This window comes from Rhinolophus ferrumequinum, chromosome 24 (assembly GCF_004115265.2).
Source record: "Rhinolophus ferrumequinum isolate MPI-CBG mRhiFer1 chromosome 24, mRhiFer1_v1.p, whole genome shotgun sequence".
Classification (NCBI taxonomy): domain Eukaryota; kingdom Metazoa; phylum Chordata; class Mammalia; order Chiroptera; family Rhinolophidae; genus Rhinolophus; species Rhinolophus ferrumequinum.
Window position 1 is genome coordinate 3,867,639 of NC_046307.1, and position 25,317 is coordinate 3,892,955.

Sequence of the window (25,317 nt, forward strand, 5' to 3'; positions counted from 1 at the left end):
CAGGAGCTAGGACCTCACAGTTGAGCATCTGCAGGCATTGGTGTGGTCCCAGGGCTCCACTGGAAATGAGGGAGGGGAAGGGGGCTCTGTCTGATTGAGTCTCTGGCCCTGGGATCTCACCTGATCCCACCCTGAGCCAGTCTGCAGTGCAAGGGGGTGACCTCTGCATCCAGCCCATGTCCCTCCTCAATGACTCATGCTCTCTCTCCCTGTGACACCCCAGTGGAGGTGACTCTGGACCCAGACACGGCTCACCCCCAGCTCTACATTTCTGATCTGAAAACTGTGTGCTATAGGAACAATTGCCAGGAGGTGACCTACTCGGACAAGAGATTTACAAGGAAGTGTGTGGTGGCTTCTCAGGAATTCCAGACAGGAAAACATTATTGGGAGGTGGACGTGGGACACAATATAATGTGGTGTGTGGGAGTGTGCCGGGATGACGTGGACAGGAAGGTGGAATATGAGACTTTGTCTTCCAACAATGGATTTTGGGTGCTCAGATTGAAAAGACAATATCAGTATTTCATACTTAACCCCCATAGAATTAACCTCTCTCCAAGAACACCACCTACACGAATAGGGGTCTTCCTAGACTACGAGGGTGGGACCATCTCCTTCCTCAATATAAATGACCAGTCCTTCATTTACACCCTGACACATCAGTTTGAAGGGTTATTGAGGCCCTACATCCAGCATTATGTGAATGATGAGAAAAATGTGACTCCCATAAAGATCTGCCCAGTGTCCCAGGGATCAGAGAAAGAAGCACCTTCTGACACAGACAACCTGGAGCCCATCCCACAGGTGACCACACCCTTCCTGCCCAGAGGGAATCACACCTCACACCTCAGGACACTGAGCTTCCTCTCAGGCTCCAGAACCCTGCAGCAGACAGCAGCATATCTTCCAGATGAGGAGGGCTGGCCCATCCATGTGGGGTCAGGGGTCAGCTGCCTGGAGGCAGGAGGGAAGACGGCTGACAGCACATTTTGTTTGCACCAATTCTGCAGCCAAAGGACCTTTGACAAGTAACAAGCTCTCGGACTCCTCACCTGTAAAACAGGGACAAGAATTCCCACCTCAGGGTCAAGTGAAGACCAGAGACAGTGAATGTGAATCATGCTGCCTCTTGTCGGTGGGCTGGCATCAGCAGATGATGTTTTCTTATATTAAACTTTTCAAACACGATCTCTGCTTATTTATTCCATGTTAATTCATTTTTCTATTCCATATCAGCCTTGGAATAGTTATTTACTTTTCTGTACCAATCCAAAGAATTGATGAGGAGGGAGGATTTCCCAATTCATTTTATAAAGCCAACCTGATACCAAAACCAGACAAACATATCAGAATAATATAAAAGAAAACCACCAATTCTTATCCTTCAAGAACATAGTTGCGAAATTTTAAATAAATGTTTAGCAAATTGAATTCAAAGACATACTGTGAGTATAATATATTACTGCCAAATGTGTCTATTCCAGTAACGAAGGAATGTTTTAATATTCAAACATCAAACACTTACACATTAACAAACTAAAAAAGAAAACAATATGATCATTTCAATAGATGCAGCAAAAGAACGTTTGACATATTCGACATCCATTACTAATAAATCTTTCAGCAAAAGAAGATATAGAGATGGCTAGTAAGCCCATGAAAAGATTCTCTACATCCTTATACAGTAATAAAATGCAAATTAAAACCACAATGAGACACTATTACCACCTATTAAAGTAAAATTAAAAAGACTGATCATACCAAGTATTGACAAGGCTTTTAAGGGACTGAAAGTCTCATACACAGCTGGTGTGGAGATGAAATAGTGCAATCACTTAGTAAAACAATTTGGCAGTTTCTTTAAAATGTAAATAGTCCCTTACCATGTGATTCTACCAGTTCATGCTAAGTATTTTGTTTAAGAGAAACGGAAATACATTCCTCTACAAATTTGCACATGAATGTTCACAGCAGCTTTATCTGTAGTAAGTGATCCAGGTGCTATCAACAGATAAATGGATGAACAGATTGTGGTGTATCCATGCAATGAAGTACTACTCAGCGATAAATAGAATGAAATATTGACACACATACACACAAGGATGAATCCAAAATAATTATTCCAAGTGAATGGAGTCAGACCAAAAAACAAAACAAAACAAAAAAACCTTTAAAAAGAACGCATACTTTGTGACATCACTTATATAAAAGCCTAGAAAATGCAAACGGATCCCCAGTGACAGAAAGCACGCCAGTGGTTGCTAGGAGGGGATATTAGGACACAAGGGATTACAAACGGGAACAAGGATGCTCCTCGGGTGCAGAAATGCTCACTGTCTTCTTCGTGGTGATGGTTTCATGGGAAACACATGAGTCAAAACATATCAATTAAGCACTTTATATGTATGCAGTTTATTTTATGTCAATTATGCCTCAATAAAGCTGTTTATAAAAATAAACATGTCAACAACACCAGCAAAAGAGAAACATGATTCGTCTTAGGGACAGTATGTCCTGAACCACATCCTTTAGGTACCATCTTTACTCTTTCAAAAAAAAATAGGCTTTATTTTTAAAGCAGTTTTAGGTTTACAACAAAATTGAGTGTAGAATACAGTTTCCGCATATCCCTCTCAAGTCACATCACGCGCAAACATACGCAGCCTCCTCCAGCATCAACACCCCCACCAGACAGGTAGGTTTGTTACAACTGATGAACTTGCATTGACACGTCATTATCACCCCAAGGCCATAGTTTACATTACAGTTCACTCTTGTTGTTGTATGCGCTGTGGGTTTGGACAAATGAATAGTGACATGTATCCATCATTTTAGTGCCATAGAGAATACATACTTTCATTGCCCTAAAAATATCTTGAGCTCTGTTAATTCATCCTCCTCCCTTCCAAACCCTGACAACCTCAACCCTGGCATTACCTCTCCCTTCCAAACCCTGACAACCACAACACTATTTACTGTCTCCATAGTTTTATCTTTCCCATAAATTCACATAAATGGAATTATACAGTATGTAGTCTTCTCAAACTAGCTTCACTTAATACCGTGCTAAGATCTGGCTGCTTGCTCCTTGCAAAAGTTAAAAATCGAGAGACATAGTTGGTGGAAAGAAGAGCAGGTTTATTCAGAATGCCTGCATTCTGGGAGGATGGCGGACTCCTGTCCATAGTCCACATCTCCATTCCTAGAACAGGCAGATGGTTTTATAGGTACACAAGAAGAACAAAGGAAAGGGGGAGTTGGTCAGGCAGGTCTGAGGGCTGACATCGCTTCCTGGGGTCTGGGCTGTTTGAAGACTGATGTTATGTCTGGACTCTGGACTCGGCTTTGGCCACCACAGCATGAAACTATGCGGCACCAGTAAATACTGCAAGTAGTTGTAAACTGGATTTCGGTGTCTGGGCACCTGAGGATTAAGAAATTGCTCTTTTCAGGTTAAAATTCTGTTGATTAAATGATCTAACAAGGTATAATGTAGCCTTTAATATAGTATAAGATTGGGTATAATATAATATAACATAATATAATATAACATAATTAATATGCTGTAGTGTAATAATACCGGGTCTTGCGTTGTTTTTTGCTCCATGAGACGCATTGGAGCTGATTCTCTGGCTACGTCTTGTTTTCGGAGAAACAGGGTAGTCACAATAAAGGTAGAATTACAGATCAGTGGGAGAAAGATGATAAATAGTTGGATAACTATTTGTAATGAAAAAAATTAAAGATTGTTCCTAACTTTATACTTTATCAAAATCAATTCTAGGTGGATTAAAGAATTAGGTGTGAAAAGTAAAATTACTTAAAGAAATATAAATAAACACAGGTAAATATTAATTTGGGGATGTGGAAGGGTTTTCTAGGCTTTTCTTTTCTAAACAAGCTTTTCAAGGAAATTTACTGAAGATGTTAGCAGGTGAACTGTGGGGGTGAGGGAAGTGGTGTATTTTCAAATAAGATTTGTGAAATCCTAAATTACAAAATTTAAGAGGTTTCTTTAGGATTTTTAAAAGGCTTTTGTATGCAAATATATATTGGGAATTTTTCAAGAGAGAATAAATAGAATCTTAAAATTTTTCTGAACGCATACTCAGAGCTCAGTTTGGAGGGAAAACAGTCACAAAGGAAATGATTAAATTTGAACACATAAAAATTATATAATTTCTGTATATCAATAAAGACAAAAGGCAAACTAATGTAAAAATATGACATAATATTAATATTTCTTTATATGGAACTTTTAGTCAATAAGAAAATAACGTTTTAGTAGAAAAATTGGAAAAGGATATGAATGGACAAATCACAGAAGAAATAAAAAAAGCAAATATATAAAATATCTGCTTATCTGTAATGAGCCAGTGGCATTTTTGTTTAAAAAATGGTCAAAAGTAAGGTGGGATTGGATACATATTAACAATTGGTGGAAATGAAGATTAATAAAAACCAGAAACTATTTTAAAATATCAGCTAGAAGCATTAAAGGCATTCTTATATTTCAACCCAGTAAACCTACCTGTAGCCATTTTTAAGATCTAATCAGAAATTTTTATCTTATGCACATTCATATAAACAAGGCTGTTCATCACAATGTTATTTATAATAGTGGAAGTGGGGAAAGAGAACTGTAGTTACCAATGAGGAGGGAATGTGTATATTCCCACACATGTGAAAATTTAGACTGGAAGGAAATATACCAACGTGCTAATGAACAGTGGTTGTCGTTAGATTATAAGGTTACAAGTGAATTGAATGTGTAAATTTATGCTTTTTTGATTTTACATATTTATCATTTATGCTATGCTTCTCTTAATCCTCAATTGATTTATTCAACAGTGTCTTTTTTTGGTTTTTATTTTTTAACTTTAATTGTTTATTTTTTATTTTCCAATTACAGTTACTTACAGTATTATATTAGTTTCAGGTGTACAACATACTGATTAGACATTTATATACCTGACGAAGTCAACAGTTTCCTTTTTCACTTCATTTTTTTCCATCCGAAGCATTTAGTTTATATGTACTGCTGCAGGATATATGCTTTATGAAGCAAATTAAATAGGCTCACATTATATAATTAAGAAGTAGGAGACTATAACCCTGCAGTGTCATACAGACTCTATTCAGAGCTGTAATAATGATGTAAGAAGTTTAAAATAGTTAACATTTTTATGTGATGCTTTTGATTGCAGTGAACAAAAAAACCATTTCAAATTGAAGTAAACAATTAGGGAAATGCACGCATTTACAGGAGCAGAAGTAGATTTGGCTTCAAGCAGGATTTGATGTCGGGGTTCATGATGTGTCATTGGATTTGTAGCTCCATTTCCGTATAATTTTGTTCCTGCCTTTTCTGTTTTTATTGTCCTAATCTTTAGACTGAATAACCATATAGGAGCATTAAAGCTATAGAAGTTCCAGGTCCTGACAGAGCGAATGCCTCTGTCCCAAGATTTACTCTGAAAATACTTAGGTCATAAGATCTCCTATAACCCCTACCCACCACAGGAGCTAGTCCAATGGCATGTGCTGATTGGCTTAGCCTAAATTATATGCTCCACCCCTAAAGCTGAGGGTGCGGTCAGCTACCCTCTCACAAACCATGCATTCCTGGAGTTTCAGGAAGAAGGAATGGATACTGGAAAGGCAGCCACAAAGGCCCGTAAGTGTAAAGGACCTCTACATTGTAACAGTAAGAATTAATAGAGTGATGCATTATAACCTTGACTCTGCTCAGATCTCTAGGAAATATTCCCTAGGTAGAAAGACTGCAGATCATTTTCTTTGGATTCAAGCAATCATCCTTCCACTCTTTGATTCATTCAGCATTTACTTAGAGTCCTTTGTAAGTCTGTCACTATACTAGGTCCTGAGGTTATGACTACAAAAAAAAAAAAAATGGTTCTGCCCTCACTGTCTATAGTAATAATTGGCAGTCATAAGACAACTAAATACTCTGGTAAGGGAACTACAGACTGCATAAATGATTGTTATTATTATTACTCTATTTGGTCTTGAATTTTGATCCTTCTTTGTAGATTATTGGTTGTATGATGGAACCATGTATTTTCTGTCACACTCAAATAAAACGTTATTTGAAATTTAGTTTATTCTGAAGTAAAGCACATTACTTCTTTTGTTAGCTTGAATACAGTATTAATCCTCTTTTGTTTTTTTATTAAATTTATTGGAGTGGCATTGGTTGGTGGAATTATATGGGTTTCAGGTGTGAAATTCTGTAGTATATCATCTGTATATTGCATTGCGTTTTCGCCGCCCGGGGTCGGTTCTCCTTCCGTCACCATATATTTGCCCCCCTTACGCTCTCCTACCTCCCCCTTTCTCCCTTGCCCTCTGGTAACCACTAAACTTCTTTAAGAAATTTTTGTGATAAACTTCAGGGCCATAGAATTAGCTTCAGTGTGGCTTGCTGAAGAGAGCACAAAATAGAATAGAATTAAGGTATATTTTTAAAACATGAAACAACGTAATATGTCAGGGTTTAGTTTTCTGAAAGAGATTAATCAGGAGAACACATTACTATGTCTTTTTATTCTTTTGAAGGTAATTTTTGTTCAGATAATTAAAAATACTCTGAAATCATTCTTCAGGGAATATCAGTGGAAACTCTCTCAGAAAACCTTTGGTATTTCTAGCCACCCAGAGCAGAATTAATGTAATTAGTATATGTTTTTTTGGCCTAGAAATTGCAGAACAGGGGATATTACATTACTTTAGGAGAACCCAAAAGTAGGTGTAATGTGCAGCTCTGAAACTGATTTCCATTTGTGACTTTATATACTCTTTATCAAATTACTTTTTATCCACACCTGTAGCTGTCTTCTGATCATGTAATGATTATATGTCTTCGTTGGCATAAAAGCTTGTCTAAACTTGGGAAAAGTGTCTTCCCAGAGAAGACGTTTTTCAATTAATGACATGAAAAGTAAGTTATAGCTCTTAGAAACTAGAGCGTTCCCTAACTCTTCCCAGGCCCTTATCATTCCTTCGATTCGTGCTGCAGATGTGATAGAAGGTTCTCAAGGGGTTCTTTTAGGCTTTTCTTAACCTCATGAACTGTGGGCTCTGAGGTAGAGTCAGACTTCTGCTACGATTAGAGCGCCTCCGACACTGGATGTGAAACTCGGATTGGTTTGAATTTTTGGTGGTGATTTTTTTTTAATAATTCTCTGACATCGCAGGATTTTTAATCTCTTTGGTTATGCTTTGCTGTAGAAAAATTTTAGAGCAACATAAGTCAAATAACTACCATCTTTATGATACAAATTTTAGTATCACTCCTACTTTGTCTTCTACCCTCAGACCTATTTAGAATTTTTTACTGTTAGTTTCTGGGTGAAATTTAAATGATTTCTCTTCCCTGCCCTTTCATTAGTCTCCTGGATAGCAAAATACATGGTGGCAGCATTGAAACAATGCTCATTGTAATCATATTTTCCCTAATCCAAATCAGGACTTACGATTCGATGTCCACAAGTATCTTTTGTTATGGGGACAGAATATTTTATATCAGGGCTTGGTAATAAAATACAGGAACAATGATTGCCATTCGTTTCCACCTTGCTCACATTAAGGAGTTTCAACTTTAGTGAAGCAGAGAATCATTTCTGGGGTTAAAGATACACACGGCACTATAAACTAAACATTTGTGTCTACCCGTGGTAATGCATGTGTGCAGGCCTTACTGGGCTGCTGAGTTTAGTCTCGCATAAACAGATATTTGACTAACACATCTGATTATACTGTTCAATTAAGTTTTGTTATAGAATCAGTATTTCTTTCTCAAATAATTTCATTTGTTCTTTTTAAAATGAAATCCTGCTCTTTAAAAAGATACATTTCAGGGGTCTTCTTAGAGATCAGTACACCAACTTGTTTATAAAACACCTTGGCAGAGAAGAGTTTTAAAATATCATCGAATTTAAGAACACCACAGGATTTACCACTAATTTACATTTAATGTTTATAGTTCTCAAATTGCGGTTGTTGTAATAACCAAATATTTTTGCCCTGAATGTTATGTGGATTATATTTCCCTATTCTTTTTTCTTCACCCACATTCCCCACAGTAGGTGGGCAGATTGTTGTTACATAGTCTGGCTTTTATTTATCTTTATTGGTTTAATCTCAACAAGTTTGTACTTCTAAATATGAAAATAAATGTATTCTGTGGCAAGAAAAAAAAATTGCTCTTTTCAGGTTAAAATTCTGTTGATTAAATGATCTAACAAGGTATAATGTAGCCTTGAGAAGAGAAACAAACAGAGTTCTTTAGTTAATCAGTGAGGGGAGGAACAAAGAGAAATAGCTGAATATCAGGGAAGATCTAACTGCAAACTAGCTAGGTTTAATTACAGGTGGGTAGCTAGTGAGCTATACAGTGACTCAAACTGCAAATTAGCTAAGTCTAATTATGTTATTGATTTACCAAATTTTACCCTTATACATTCACTTACCAATATTCACTTAAGGTTCCTCTATATCTTTTTGTGACATGATAGCTCATTTCTTTTAGTACCGAATAATATTCTTTTGTATGGATTTGCATTAGTTTGTTTATTCATTCATCTCTTCAAGGGCATCTTGGCTGCTTCCAAGTTTTGGCAATCATGAATAAAGGTGCTATAAGAATTAATGTGCAGGCTTTCGTGTGAACATATGATTTCAACTCATTTGGGCAAATACTGTAGAGCACAATGCTGGATTGTATAGAAAGAGTATGATGATTAGTTTTGTAAGGAACTGCTAAACTGTCTTCCAAAATGGCTGTACCAGGAACGTTTCTGTTACTCCACAGCTTTGCCACCATTTGTTATTGTACATGTTTTAAATTTTAGCCTAAATGTGGTATTTTCACTCACATTTTATTATAAATATTTCCTAACTTCTATTGTGATTTCTTTTTGGACCCATGAGTTATTTAATACTGTGTTATTAACAATTTCTAAATATATAGGGATTCCTTAGATTTAAAATTGCTTTTTATATTAGCTTTATTATGGTTAGAAATTTTGTGGTTTTTCCTCATGACGTCGGTGGAAACTTACATTCTCGTCAGTAAGTGATCACATTGTGAATTTCCATGTGCTTAAAAAGGTTGCATAATCTCTAATCGTGGGTGACCAGGCTTAGTGTGTAAATGAAAGACTGAGTGAGAGGTTCTTCATCTTTTTGTCCTTGGAGATCAAGGTTCTGTCTTGTTCTAGCAAGTTCTTCCAATCTTGTTTCATGATCTGAGTCCTAGTCGTGGACTCAAAAAAGGGGGTGACAGGCAGGATTACCTCAGGCTGTGCCAGGAAATGTTCATCTAACTTGCTCTTGGTTACCCCCGTGAAATGGCACCTATTTATCTGCACAATCTGTTACCCTCTGCTGGGACAATCTCTTTTATAGGAATGGATCCCACCGCCAATACAGTTCTACCTGCCAGATTGGACCTTAATATCCCCACATCTGTCATTCCTGTGCCACCCACACAGGGCCCAGTATTGACCCAGGACAAACTCCTCCCACTGGTCCCCACCCCCTTCTCTATCATTGCTTCCTTGGTCTGAGATGAAAGTTTATGGCCGGCCAATAAATGGAGTGATTCAAAGTGCAGAGTGCTCTCTCCCTTAACACACAGGGCCATGTCTATATCAGGTCACTCTAAGAAGAATGGTGCAGCTTGCCATCAGCTCAAGCTCTGCCTCTTCATGGCTCCTCACCTCAGAAGCTGGAATGACCCCTCTTCTCTCTAATTATTCCATCCTCCTGTCCCTGCTATTGTCTGTTTCTATAGCGTGAGATCGGCCTGCAGACACGTCCATGGCCCTTGGGACCCTCGTGCTCACTTTGCTTCTCAGTCTCCTCAGGATGGGCTCAGGTAAGTCTCCAGGCGGGACTCTCTCTGCCTCTCTTTTTGTTGGTTAACATTCTTAGATCTTTAGCTGCATGATCTCAGCACAGTGGGTTAGTGTATCTTTCTTGTTTGCATTTCCCCGACTTCTGCCCCAGGCTGACATCTATCAATACCTGGGGCTGTGGGGATCAGGGGGCAGTGGGAAGGTCTCGGGCACTGTGCAAACTGTGACAACATCCCAGAATTCAAAGAGAAACCCGGGAGTGGGGAGGGGATACACCAAGGATGTGAAGGTGAATAAATTAAATGTTTGTTCCAGGTGGGCTGTGGAGGTTAGGCAGGGGTCTCTAGGAGAGCACCAGGTTCTAACATGGGTGCCGGGGTAGAAGGAGACACTGATTAGAACATTTGGGGAAGAGATAATGGTCCAGCTGTGGATATGCTGAGTGGGAAACACCTGAGGTATGTGATCTGAGGGAGGGGGAAGGTGTCCAGATCTTCAAGTGAGGACTAAGTTGTAACCTGGCATAGTCTGAGAAGAAGTTCACTTTTCCTTCTTCTTCTGGTTATGATCAACACAAAGGCTGGTGTGTAGGATGTTGAGTAACTGAATAAGGTACAGAGAGGAAGCTGAGGGCTGGTGTAGACCCTTCTCTCTGTACAGGTGGTGTCCAGATGTACAAGGTCCAGTCTGTACAGGTTCATTCTGCCACTCATCTGTTCTGTCTGTTGTGTAGATCATGGCAAATAAGACAAAAATAAGGACAATCAAGTCACGCTCCATGTTTCCACAGCAAAACCCATATGTCTTGTTCAAAGGAGAGCCTCTCACTGACGTTCATTCTCATCCATTTTCTGAAGAGTTTCTTTGACTTCTCTGCATCCTGGAGAGGCAGCAGGTGTCATGGACCTTAGAGGCAGAAAGACTATTATAAACCCACATTTCCTCTGCTTATTATCTTGGCAGCTCATGATTCCACCAGGTGTCCGTGTGCTCATTTGACAGGAGATGGCATCACACCCTGATCAGCCTGGTGTGGAGATCACATGAGCTCATGTACATAGAGCAGAGTTCAGCGTTCCATTAGCTCAGAGTCAGTGTCAACGACAGACAGTTTTTCCTCGCTGGTCCCTGGGGGAAGGAGGAGTAAAGCGTGGAAGGAGCTGCTGTAGGCAAGGAAAATGACAGCAGCAGTAAGTGCTGGCCAGAGGAACAGAGACTCTCCAGGAAATGGTTCCCTCAGCTCGAGAGCCCCCCACAGCCCTGAAGGCACAACAGCAGCAGCACAGCCCACCTAAGCTGAATCCCAAAAGCAGTCAGGGATAAGGGTCTGAGTGCAGGTGGGCTGGTGCAAAAGTGATTCTGGGAACAAAAGTAAGACAGTGGAAAGAATAAAGCCAGAAAGGAGGAAAACCGAAAGAGGGTGTGCCAATGGGCTGGTTACCTGTGTGGAAATACATTCTTAGGGGCCACAGAGATGGCAACCCAGAATCATCCCAACATCCACTGCCTCCTGCCCCCAACTGGGGATGTGTACCCCCACTACTGTTCAATTCTCAGCACTCTGGGCTGCCCTGCATCATACTGAGCAGGTTCCAAAGTGCAGAGAAAGCCCTCAGCAGGGAGCAGAGGCCAGGTTTCTGGGTGGGGCTGTCAGAGGGCAGGGACAGGCCCAGCCCACTGCAGGAGGACTCAGGGTGGGGTGAGGGGGGGCACTCAGTGTCTGCTAGACCAGGTCGGTGTCTGAACAGAGATTCTGCTGCAAAGTCACATTTTATATCATCTGACTCTCCTTCAAAATGCATGAGCAAAATACATTTCAAAAAGATGTATAAAACATATTTAAAGTAAGAAATAATGAGTGGTAAAATAAAAATATTCACTTATTTAAAAATAAGTGATCACTTTGGGAATTTCCACATGCTTGAAAAGGAAATTTACACTGTGACCCCCTTTTCTCTGATGAGTATACACACCCCACCACACCCATCTATGCACATATCAGAAATGCATACATGTGAATTAATTAAGAGACATTCCCAAAGAGGTTGTTCATAAAGCACACTCCATGGAAGGAGAATCACCATGAATTCACTAGAGAGCAAATCTCTAACATGAAAACTGCAAAATCTCCTTGTCGCAATGTCATATATGCCTCTCAGAATTTGGCAGAACAAGCAGATAAATAAAATAAAGAAGCACAAGTAAAGGTTTAACCTATGGACAAAGATCTTTCTTTCTTATACCATTGAAACATTTACAAGACATAACCATGAGCTTGAAGGAAACGAATTACCCCAAACTAGAGACTATTGTTAATATTCCCTCCTGGAAAATGAGTCATCTTTAGTTTTTGGCAAAGAAATGAAAAGGGGCTGTTATGAGTGTGTGGTGAAGCAGACGGGCAGAGACAAGAGAATGTGGGCATAGATTCCCCTCCAGTCAGAGGGTCAGCATTTGGAAAGTGCTCTCATGCCCCTAATTAACTTAGTCTCTCTGAGACATTGTGTTCTCATCTTGGAGATGGGAATATCAATAACGCACACCTGTTGGGATGTTTGTGGAGACAGAATGAAGTAAGGGATGTGGAAGTACTCTGTCAAGTGTAAGGGATGTACAGATGCTGGTCACTGGTTTGGAAAGGAGGTGACGACGGATGTCGCACCCCTGGGCACACGCCGGCCATGAGCAGGACACACTGACAGGGTCTTTGCTCAGTTACCTCTTGTGCTTCCTTCCACAGGCCAGTGGCAGGTGATGGGACCAGAGAAGCCCGTCCAGGTCGTGGTCGGGGAGGATGCAGTGTTCTCGTGCTTCCTCTCTCCTAAGACAAGTGCAGAGGCCATGGAAGTGCGGTTCTTCAAAGATCACTTCCGTGCTGTGGTGCACCTCTACAGAGAAGGGAAAGACCAGCACGATATGCAGATGCCAGCCTATCGAGGGAGAACTGAGCTGCTGAAGGACTCCATAGCGGAGGGGCATGTCTCCCTGAGGCTGAAGAAGGTCACTCTCTCAGACACTGGTTTCTATGGGTGCTGGTTCAGATCCCAGAATAATGACCAGGAGGCCATCTGGGAGCTGCAGGTGTCAGGTCAGTTGCTTATTTCAGGGAACTCATAACTTAGTTTTCTGGTAGAACCATCCAGGACTTTTTGAACTATTTGTTGAAGGAGGAGTTTCAAGAAAATCTTAGGTTGTTTAGTTAGGAGTTTAGATCATACACTGTTCATTTATTCTGCCTCAGGTGTATAGTTCTATGTCATTTTATGTGTAGACTTATGTAACCACATGGCATCAACATCAGGGTGTAGACCTAGTCGATGACCATTGAGATCTTCATCTGCTACCTCCTTATAGTCACAGTGATCCCCCCCCCCTTACCCACCAACTCCCCTGACTCCCCTCCTTACTCCCTTACTTCCAACCCTCCTTACTCACCAAGCCCTGGCAACCATTTATCTCTTCTCCATTTCCATAATTTTGTCATTTCTAGAATGTACATAAATACAATTATACAATATATGATCTTTGAGATTTGCTTTCCCACTGAACACCATTCCCTTGAGTTGCCTGTATCAATAGTTTGTTCCCTTTTATTGCTGAGCAGTATTCCATGGTATGGATGTACCAAGATTGTTTAACCATTCACCCATTGAACATTAGGGTTGTTTCCAGTTTTTGCTTTTACAGATAAGACTTTAATGAACATTTGTGTACGGGTCTTTGTATAGGCATAAGTTTTTATTTCTGTAGGGTAAATGCTCAGGAGTGGAACTGCTGGGTTGTATGGTAAGAGTATGCTGATGGTATCCTTTTTAGCCTTTATTTTTTTCAACAGTTTTCAGTTTGCAGAAAAATTAAACTATTCCTCCCTGCTAAACCTCTGGCAACCTGTGATCTTTTTACTGTCTCCATAGTTTTGCCTTTTCCACAATTGTCATATATTTGTAATCATACAGTGTATAATCCTTTCAGATTGGCTTCTTTTACTTACTAATGCACACTTTTAAAAATTAATTTTATTAAATTTATTGGGGTAACATTGGTTAATGAGATGATATGTTTCAAGTGTACACTTCTAAAATACATCATTTGTGCGTTGCATTGTGTGTTCAACACCCAAAGTTAAGTCTTCTTTTGTCATCATACGTTTGATCCCCTTTACCCTCTTCTACCTCTCCCCACCCCCTTTCATTTCTGGTAACCACCATACTGTTATCTGTATCTATGAGACTTTTTCTTGCGGCGGGGGGGAGGGGTTGTTTGTTTATTTTGTTTGTCCATATGTTGCTTTCTGTTTTATATTCCACATAAGAGTGAACTCATATGGTCCTTGTCCATTTCCATCTGACTTGACTTACTTCACTTAGCAGGATGTTCTCAAGATACATCCATGTTGTTGCACATGGCAGTGTTTAATTTTTTTAAACTATATATCAGGTAAGGGAGTAATATCTAGATATATAAAGAACTCATATGACTCAACATCAAAAGCAAACAATTCAATTTAAAAAATGGGCAGAAAACCTGAGTAGACACTTCTCTCAAGAAAACATACAAACGGCCAAGTAGTATTCTATTATATCCTTATCTAGTTATTCATCAAAGGACACTCAGGTTGTTTCCTTGTCTTGGCCACCATGAACAATGCTGCAATGAACATTGGGATACATATTTCTTTACAAACAAATGTTTTGAATTTTTTTTTTTTTTTTGTAGATACCCAGAAGTGGGATTCCTGGGTCATATTGTAGCTCTGTTCTTAATTTTTTGAGGAACCTCCATACTGTTGTCCATAGTGGCTATACCAATTTACATTCCCACCATCAGTGTAGGAGGGTTCCTTTTTCTCCACATCCTCTCCAAATTGTATTACTTGCCTTGTTGATAATAGCCATTTGAAAGAGGTTTGAGGTGATATCTCATTGTGGTTTTGATTTGCATTTCCCTCATAGCTGGTGAAGTTGAGCATATTTTCATACATTTGTTGGCCATTTGTGTGCCTTCTTGAGAGAAGTGTCTGTTTTGGGTTCTGTCTGTTTAAATTGGATTGTTTGTTTTTTGGTGTTGAGTTGTATGAGTTTTTTATATATTCTGAATATGATTCCTTTACCTGAGATATACTTTGAAAATATTTTCTCGCATTCTATAAGTTGCCTTTTCATTTTGTTGGTGGTTTACTTTGCTGTGCAGAAGTTTCTAGTTTGATGTAGTCCCACTTGTCGATTTTTGCTTTGGTTGCTTGAACTTTTGGTGTTGATCCAAGAATAATTGTCAAGGAGCTTCTTCTATATGCTTTCTTCTAGGAGTTTTATTCTATCACATGTTACATCTAAGTCTTTAATCCATTTTGAGTTAATTTTTGTGAGTAATAAGATAGGGTCCAATTTCATTTTGTGTGTGTGGTTATACAGTTTTCCCAACATCATTTGTTGAAAAGATTATCCTTTCCCCATTGAGTATTCTTAGCTCCCTTGTCAAATATTAGTTGACTATATATGTGGGGGGTTACTTTTGGGCTCTTGATTCTGTTCCATTGGTCTATGTGTCTATTTTTATGTTAGTACCATACTATTTCAATTACTAGAGCTTTGTAGTATAGTTTGAAATCAGGAAGTATGGTTCCTCTGGCTTTGTTCTTACTCAAGATAGCTTTGGCTATTCAGGGTCTTTTTGGTTCCACACAAATTTTAGGATTTTTTTTCTATTTCTGTAAAAAAAATGTCGTTAGAATTTTGAATGGGGTTGCATCGTATCTATAGAGGGCTTTGGGTAGTAGGGGCATTTTAACAATATTAATTCTTCTATTTATAAATTATAATATCTTTCCATTTGTTGGTGTCTTCAATTTCTGTCATCAAAATCTTGTAGTTTTCATTGTACAGATCTTTCACATCCTTGTTTAAATGTATTCCTAAGTATTTTATTGTTTTTGATGCTATTATTAATGGAATAGTTTTTTATTTCTTTTTCTGATATTTAGTTGTTAATGTATATAAACTCAACTGATTTCTCTATGTTGTATTCATGTCATGAAACTTTACTGCATTTCTTGTGTAGAAATTAATAAAGAGAAATCTCATTTAAAATGGAGTCAGAAGGCTAGAAGAGAGAACTTTCAGGTATGTGTCACTCCATGCACATGTCAGGTGTGTGTCACTTGACTCCAATAGGAAGAAATGTACCTTGTACCTCTGACAGGAAGTGTTACTACTTTACTACCTCAGTAAGAGGAAGAAAAGTTTCCTTCTTGCCCTGTAACAGCTGGGCCAATTGTAGACTACCATAACTCAGCCAATGAAAAGTACTGTACTTCAAACTTTCAGTTTCCTCCGGTGGACTCTTCTTTTACAATTGCTCTTCCCAAGTCCATAAATGAGCATTCCTCCCCTTTGCTTCTCTGGACTTGTGTTTGGTTTGCCATTAGACCTCATGTCCCGAACAAACCCATTTTGCTGGAGAAACATCTGGCTGTTTTTTGAAGGTCAATAGTTGATTAATTCCAACAGGTTTTTTTTGGGGTGGGGTGGGGGCGGGGTTCGGTCTAGTCTTTAGGATTTTCTATATATAAGATCATATCATCTGCACATAGCAATTTTACCTCTTCAGTTTCAATTTGGATGTGTTTTACTTCTTTGTCAGTACAGTAAGTCCTCACTTAATGTTATTGATAGGTCCTTGGAACCTGTGACTTTAAATGAAATAACATATACCAAAAACAATTTTACCATAGGCTAATTGATATAAACAAGATTTAAGTTCCTATGGCGTATTTCTAGTCACAAAAACATCACTGAACTTCTAAATAAAGACCCAAAACACCTCTAATATTAAACTCTGAAATAAATGTAAACTATACATACATTTAAGAAATATTAACATAAACAAATAAGATAATTATTTACAAACCTGCCTAATCCAGTTCAGGGTCACAGGTGGCTGAATCCTCTTCCAGAATCTCAGGATGTAAGGTGGGAGCCAACCCTGGACAGGACACCATTCCATCACAGGGTGCACTCACACACACACACCCATATTCACTTATACTGGGACAATTGAGACATGCCAATTAACCTAATGTGCACATCTTTGGGATGTGGGAGGAAACTGGAATACCCAGAGAAAACCCATGCAGACCTGGGGAGAATGTGCAAACTGCACAGACAATGGCTCCAGGCAAGAATTTTTTTTCCTCATCAACATAACAAAATTGATGTTGCATGAAATGACATAATTTTTCTTGTCCTTAATAACCATTTATATAATTTATTTTGTGAAGAGTCTGTTCAGAAAACAGGCTTTATTTAAGGACCTGCTCTACTATATTGAATAAGATGGTGACAGTGGGTGCCCTTGTCTTATTCCTAATCTTAGAGAAAAACTTTTGGTTTTTCACTGTTGACTATAATGTTAGCTCTGTGTTTGTCCTATATGGCTTTTATTATGTTGAGGTATTTTCCTTCTATACCCAATTTGTTAAGTGTTTTTATCATAAAATATTGTTGTATTTTGTTAAATGCTTTTTTGCATTTATTGAGATGGTAATATGATTTTTATCTTCCATTCTATTAATAAGTGTATAACATTTATTATTTCGTGATAAACCACTCTTACATCCCAGGGATAAATCTCACTTAGACATGATGAATGATCCTTTTGATGTGCCGTTGAATTCATTTTTATTTTTTTATGGCCTCTATTTCATTTATTTCCACTCAGATCTTTGTTATTTTCTTCCTTCTGCTAACTTCAGGCCTAGTTTGCTCTCCTTTTTCTAGATCCTTGAGGTGTGAAGTTAGGTTGTTTACTCTAGATCGTTCTATTTTATTAATATATGTATTTGTCACTATAAACGTCTCTTGAGAACCTCTTTTGCAGCATTTCACATGTTTTGATATGTAGTGTTTCCATTTTTATTTGTTTTTAATTCTTTTTCTTATTTCCCTTTTTGGCTTCTTTGATCCAGGGGTTGTTCAAAGTGTGTTAATTTCCACATATTTGTAAACTTTCTAGATTTCTTCAAGTTGTTGACTTTTAGTTTAATACCATTGTAGTTGAAATAAATACTTGGTATGATTTTAGTCTTCTTAAATTTGCTAAGACTCATTTTACTGCCTATTATATGATGTATCCTGCAGAATGATCCACGTGCACTTGAGAATAATGTATATGTGTATTCTGCTGATGTTGGACAGAATGTTCTCTAAATGTCTGTTAGGTTCATTTGATCTAATGTATGGTTCAAATTTAATATTTCCTTGTTGATTTTCTGTCTGAATGATCTATCCATTGCTGAAAGGGGAGTATTGGAGTCCCCCACTATTATTGTATTTCTATTTCTCCCTTCAGATCTGATAGTATTTACTTAATATGTTTAATGTTGGGTGTGCATATTTATGATAGTTATATCTTCTTAACGATGTGACCCCTTTATCATCATATAGTGATCTTCTTCGTCTCTTATTAATGTTTTTGGTTTAAAGTCTATTTTTTTCTGATATAAATATAACTATCCTTGCTTTCTTTTGGTCTACACTTGCATGGAATATCTTTTTCTATTCCTTCAATTTTCATCTATGTGTGTTCTTAAAGCAGAAGTGAGTCAGCATGTAGCAGCATGTAAGCAGCATGTAGTTGGGTCTTGTTTTTCTTATCCACCCAGCTACTTTGTGCCTTTTGATTGATGAATTCAGTCCATTTACAGATAGAGTAATTATTGATATATAGAGACTTACTAGTGCCATCTTATTTCTTTTCAACTGTTTTATAGTTTCATTGTTCTTTTTTTTCCTCTCTTGCTGCTTATCTTTGTGAATTGGAGATATTCCATGGTAGTATGCTATGAGTCCCTTCTTTTTATCTTTTGAGAACCTTCTAGGTGTTTGTTTTATAGTTACCATGAGATTTACATAAAACATCGTATAGTTAAAACAGTCCATTTTAAGCTGATAGCAACTTAGCTTCAATTGCCTCCAAAAGCTCCACTATTTTACACCTCTTTTTGTATTTTCCCCCTTCGTTTCCCCCTTTTTAATATTTGAATTATAGTTGACATTAAATATCATTTTATATTAATGTCATGTGTACAGCATAGTGGTTAGACATTTATATAATTTAAGAAGTCATCCCCCTGGCAAGTACCCACCTGATGTTGTATGTAGTTATTATTGTATTATTGACTATATTCCCTATGCTTTACTTTATATCTCCATGACTATTTTGTAACTACCAATTTATACTTCTTAATTTCTCTACCTTTTTCACCCTATCTTCCAACCCCACTCCCACCTATCACCCTCGATAAATCTAGTACCCATCTGACACCATACATAGTTATTCTATATTCCTTCTGCTATACCTTACATCCCCATGACTACTTTGTAACAACCAATTTGTACCTCTTAATCCCTTCCCATTTTTCAACTACCCCCTGAAAACCCATCTAGCAATCATCAGCTTGTTCTCTGAATCTATGAGTTTGCTTCTGTTTTTTTTTTTTAATTTATTTTGGTTTTTAGATTCCACATATAAGTGAAATCATATGGTATTTGTCTTTCTCTGTATAAGTTACTTCACTTAGGTCCCTCTAGGTCCATCCATGTTGTTGCAGATGGCAAGATTTCATACATTTTTATGGTTGAGTTATATTCCTTTGTATATATGTACAACCTCTTCTTTATCCATTCATCCATTGATGGACTCTTAGTTGCCTCCATGTTTTGGCTATTGTAAATAATGCTGCAATGAACATAGGAATGCATAAATCTTTCCAAATTAGTGTTTTCGGGTTTTTTTCGATTAATTTCCACAAGTGGAATTACTGGGTCCTTCTTTGTCTCTTGTCATAGCCTTTGTTTAAAAGTCTGTTTTGTCTGGTATAAATATTGCTATCCCAGTTTTGTTTATTTGTTTCCATTTTCCTGGAATACCTTTTTCCATCCCTTTACTTTCAGAGACTGTGTGTTTTTCAATCTGAAATGATTCTCTTGTAGGCAGCATACGCAAAGGTCTTCTTTTCTTATCCATTCAGCCACGCTATTGTGTTTTTTGTTGTTGTTGTTGTTGTTTTTACAGTTAAAAAATTCATATTTGGAATTAGCCAGCTGAACTGAGTTTAGATGATCCCAATTTGTTTGGCAACATCCAAAGCATCATAGTTAGGAGCCAATCAAACATGCCTTCATCAGGCCTGATCAGGTGTTGACCTTGGCCACATCAATGTCATGGAGATTCTTCACAGCCTGTTTGATCTGGTGCTTGTTGGCCATAATGAACATAAGTGTATTATTGTCTTCTATCTTCTTCATGGCGGACTCAGCAGTTAGGAGGAATTTAATGATGGTATAGTGGTCAAGGTTGTTTCTCCTGGGGCCACTCTTCCAAGGATATTTAGGCTGCCTTTAGAGCTGCTGTGTCTTGGGCCTTTGGAAAGTGGGTGACGTGGGGATCTTTTTTTTGTGTGGCTGTGGATGCCTTTCAGCACTGCTTCTTTGCTTTGTCTCTGCTTTGTCTAGCCTTTGCTTTGTCTTTGTCTTTAGGAGGGCAGGGGCTTCCTTCTTCACTTTTGGCTCCAACTTCATGAAAAGGCCACCCTATTGTCTCTTAATTGGAACATTTAATCCATTTACATTTAAAGTAATTGTTGATAGATATGTAGTTATTGTCATTTTATTATTCATATTTTTTAAATCCTCCTCCTCCTTCTTCTTCCTCTTCTTCTTCCCCATCTTCTTCTCATTCTCCTCCTCCTCCTCCTCCTCCTCCTCCTTCTCCTTCTCCTTCTCTTTCTTCTTCTTCTTGTCCCTTTAACATATCTTGTAATACTGGTCTCATGGTGATGAACTCCTTTAACTTTTTCTTGCCTAGAAAGCTCTTTATCTGTCCTTTGATTCTAAATGATAGCTTTGCTGGGTAATCTTGGTCAGAGGTCCTTGCTTTGCACCATTTTCAATATTTCCTGCCACTCCCTACTGGCCTGCAAAGTTTTTGTTGAGAAATCAGCTGACAGTCTTATGGGAGATTCCTTGCATGTAACTAACTACTTTTCTTTTGCTGCTTTTAAGATTATCTCTTTGTCTTTAACTTTAGGCATTAATTATGATGTGTCTTGGTTTGGACTCTTTAGGTTTATATTTTTTGGGATTCTCTGTGCTTCCTCACCTTGTATATCTATTTCCTTCACCAGGTGAGGGAAGTTTCCTGTCATTGTTTCAAATAGGTTTTCTATTCCTTGCTCTCTCTCTTCTGCTGGTACCTCTGATGCAAATGTTGATACACTTGATGTTGTCCCAGAAGCCCCTTGAACTGTCCTCATTTTTTTGGATTCTTCTTTCTCTTTGCTGTTCTGATGGGGTGTTTTCTGCTACCTTATCTTCTGAATTGCTGGTTCAATCCTCTGTTTCATCTCATCTGTTGATTCCCTCTAACGTATTCTTCATTTCAGTTATTGTATTCCTTATTTCTGAATGGTTCTTTTTGTGTTTCCTATCTCCATGTTTATGTTTCCTGTCTCCTTGTTGAAGTTCTCACTGAGATTACTGAGTATCCTTATAACCAGTGTTTTGAACTCTGTGTCTAGTAGATTGCTTTTCTTCATTTTGTTTAGTTCTTTTTCTGGAGTTTTGTTCTGTTCTTTTATTCAGGACATGTTTTTTTGTCTCCCCATTTTGGCTGTCTCCCTCTGTTTGTTTCTATGTATTAGGTAGTGTTGCTATGCCTCTTGGTCTTAGTAGAGTGGCCTTATGTAGTAGGTGTGGTGTGGGGCTCAATGGCAAAGTCTCTATGGTCACCTGATCCAGGTGCTTCAGGTGTGTCTTTTGTGGTGGTTGTGTGTGCCCTTCTGTTGTAGTTGAGCCTCAGTTGCTGTTTACAAGTCAGTGGGAGGGATTCACCCTCGGGCTGATTGATTGTGAGGACTGGTCACAGCTACAGTGGAGGAGCTGCTGTGCAGGGGCTGATCCTACAGAGCGAGAATTCACTTTAGCAGAGCTCTGGTGCCTGCCCATTCTGCCTTTTGGGTGTGTCATCCTAGGATGTTGACAAGTGATGCTCTGACTTGGTCTGAAACTGGCTACTGGTCATACCATTCCTGGGGCCTCCTGAGAGGGGCCCACCACAGGCAAGGTTCGACAGCAGGCCAAGTTCTTCTGCATCCTGTGCCCTGCCCAAGGCTACCTGGCATGAGCCACAAAGCAATCCACAAATGGCTGCCACGTGTGCTGTGCTTGGAGGTGTCTCTAGAGGCCAAGCCACAAACTGAAGCTGGCTGCCACTAGGTCTCGACTTGCAGCTGCTCAGCAAGATGTATGGGATATGCTGAAGGCAGATGCTATTTATTTGGGTTTTGTGAAACTTTGTGAAATTTTAGGAAAGTTCACAGCTAAGAGCTAAGACAAGCCATTTGTATGGACAAGCCACTGGAAGTAGCTTGAGTAGGCCTGCAAGTTGGGTGGGGGTGTGGTCTCAGGGAATCACCAGGGCCAGGTGGAGGAACAGTGTTAGTCAGGTTGATGGAGACCCAGATATGGTGCCTGCCAGCATCTGCATGCAAGGAGGGGTGAAGTGTCAGCATAGAAACAATGGATTTTGCCAGCACTTCTGTCTGGGAGAAAGCTGCCCCTCCAGCCTTTGCCCTGAAGCCTGAGAACTCAGTTCCTCCCAGTATGTCCCTGGCGTCTTCCACGCTGCTACCCCATGCTGAGTGAGTCCATCCTCGAGTAAGTCTGGGCTCAGGCCCTTTAAGAGGATCACCTGGGACTCTAGCCACCTTCCATCTCACCTAGCCACAATCTCTGCTGGTTTTCACAGCCAGGAGTTATGAGGACTTCTCTTCCCAGCACTGGGTCTGTAGGCTGAGGAAAGTGATATGGGACTAAGACCCTCACTCCTCTGAGGGAGAGCTCCACAGCTGAGATATCCCTTCCAATTTTTAGTGGTCACACGTGGGTGTGGGACCAGCCTATTTTGTGTCTGCTTTTCCTACGATGCTCGAGGTTTCTTCTTTAATATATGTCCTTACTTATAGGACTTCTGCTCAGCTAGACTTCAGGCAATTCTCAATGATGGTTGTTCTGTAGTTTAGTTGAAATTTTGATATCTGAGAAGAGGAAAGCACAGCATTTACCTACTCTACCATCTTGACTGGAAATCCCTTTCTTTGTATTATTGATGTCACAATTTACCTCTTTTATATTGTTTGTTCATTAGCAAATTATAGTAGCTGTAGTTATTTTTAATACCTCCTTCCTTTACCCTTTATATTATAGTTAAGTAGTTAACATACCATCTTGTTGAAGAATTAAAATTTTGTAAATCTGAGTATATATTTACCTGTAGCAGTGTGCTTCATACTTTTCTATTTTTTTCCTGTAGCTGATTAGCATCTTTCTATTTCAGCTTGAACTCTTTTCAGCATTTCTTGTACGGCAGGTCTAATGGTGATGAACTCCCTCAGATTTGTTTGTCTGGGAAAATCTTCCATTGTGTGTGATTTCATTTATTTCAATTTTGTTCATGTTTGTTCATAGGCCAAGATACGGCTTATCTTGGTGATGTTTCATTGGCACTTGACTATGTCTTCTGTTGTTGTTAAGAAGAGTATTCCATAAATGTCATTTAGGTCCAGTTTTTGATTGTGTTGAGATATTCTTTATCCTTACTGTGGGGACAGAGCCAGGAGTGCAGTTTCCAGGCTCTCGGCCTCACATGGAAAGGTACTGGCTCAGGTAGTAAATGACCATCAACTGTGATTGGATGGTCATCAGCTGTGGTTAGTTGGCCGTCAGCTGTAACCAGTGAGCCATTGGCCACTAATATAACTGCTGCGGCTATGGAGGAGAGTCGAGGGAAGTGAAGGAGAGTGGAGGAGAGTGAAGGAAAGTGGAGGAGAGTCGAGGAGAGTCGGTCAGTTGGCAGCAAAGTGGACAGCAGGTCGCACGTCATGTGAACCTAGCCTCTAGTGAGACCATAGTGGTATGACTTCCCTACCTATGGCTCCGTGGGTGTTCCTTTTTGGCCTCACCATGTCCTGCGTTCTTATGTGGGGACCGGGAGCAGAGACCCCACAGGCTGCCCCACATGACAAATGGCATAGTCGGCAGGATATGGTGCCGGCCAAGGCTCTCCGAAGAGTGGTGGAGCAGTTTGTGTATATGAATATTCAGTCTCTAGAAGACCTGGAGGAGCAGCTGCCTGAGAGCTGGACCCTCGTGGAGTGGTAGGAGCACATGGACGGTTCTCCCACCAGCACAGGAAAAGCCGTGCAGCTGCTGGAGAGCTGGATCTCCGTGGAAGGTTGGGAAGACGTGGATGGTTCCGCAACCAGCATAGGCCAAAGAAAGCGAAGGTTGTTGTGGCCCTGTGGGCTGGGAAGTGCTTGCTGACCCAGCCCGGATGCGGGATTTGTCCCAGGAGGAAACGCTTGCTGAGTACTCCATGGGAGCTGAGGGTGATGTTAAGGACGTCCCTCAACCCCAGGACAGCCCTGGAGAATGACTATAGACTATGGGGAATGGGTTCCATCCCTAATTTAATGGGCCGCTTGATTGTTTGCTTGGGAACATATAACCATGTAATGGAACTGGCGGATGTTTGCTTTTGTGTCTTGACGGGCCGCCATCGAGAATATGTAAGCACCTTGACTGTGAGTCGCTGTTGTTCCAGCATGGTACCCTGAGAGTCCTGGTTGATGCCAGGAAGTCTGGCTGAGCCCAGAAAGTGTGGCAGTGCCCTGAGAGACCCTGGCTGTGTCCAGGAATTCTGGCTGTGCCCAGAGAGTGTGGCGGTGCCCTGCGAGGCCCTGGCTGTGCCCAGGGAGACAAGTCGTACCCTAAGAAGCCCAGGAAGTCTTGCTGTGCCCAGAAGCACTGGTGCTGCCCTGAGAAATCCTGGCTGTGCCCAGAGAGCCTGGCTGTGTCCAGGATATTGCATTCACCTCCAGGCTCCTCACACAGGGCCCATCACAGAAGACGCTTGTTGCATAGATTGTAAGGCGAGACCTTGTAGGGGTGGAGTGTGGGGACAGAGCCAGGAGTGCAGTTTCCAGGCTCTTGGCCTCACGTAGAAAGGTGCTGGCTCAGGTAGTAAATGACCATCAACTGTGATTTGATGGCCATCAGCTGTGGTTAGCTGGCCGTCAGCTGTAACCAGTGAGCCATTGGCCACTAATATAACTGCTGTGGCTATGCTAGCAGAAAAATGGGGGCTAGCAAGAAGATGGTGGCTGAGCTAGCAAGCGTGGATTGTGAGAGGCGGATGCCGCCAGCGAGAATATAGTGGTATTATTCCCCTATCCATGGCTCCGTGGGTGTTCCTTTTTGGCCTCACCATATCCTGCGTTCTTATGTGGGGAGCTGGACTAGAGACTCCACAGGCTGCCCCGCATGACACTTATTTATTTTTCCATCAGTAATTATATCAATTGCTGAGAACAGGGTGT

At 39.9% G+C, this 25,317-nt stretch overlaps 1 protein-coding gene across 6 annotated transcripts in view; it reads left to right on the forward strand.

Moving 5' to 3' along the window:
* LOC117016852 (butyrophilin-like protein 3) overlaps positions 1–25,317 on the forward strand; it is a 103,751-nt gene that overhangs the window by 61,527 nt on the left and 16,907 nt on the right. For 2 of the 6 annotated variants that reach the window (XM_033096600.1, XM_033096602.1), the window contains exon 8: positions 224–1,365. In XM_033096600.1, the coding sequence (XP_032952491.1) occupies positions 224–1,035 (812 nt within the window). In that variant the 3' untranslated portion in view covers positions 1,036–1,365. Of the gene's footprint in view, positions 1–223; positions 1,375–9,611; positions 9,905–12,624; positions 12,973–25,317 lie in introns of those variants that run through there. The other 4 variants (XM_033096603.1, XM_033096605.1, XM_033096606.1 and 1 more) reach the window with 4 other exon arrangements.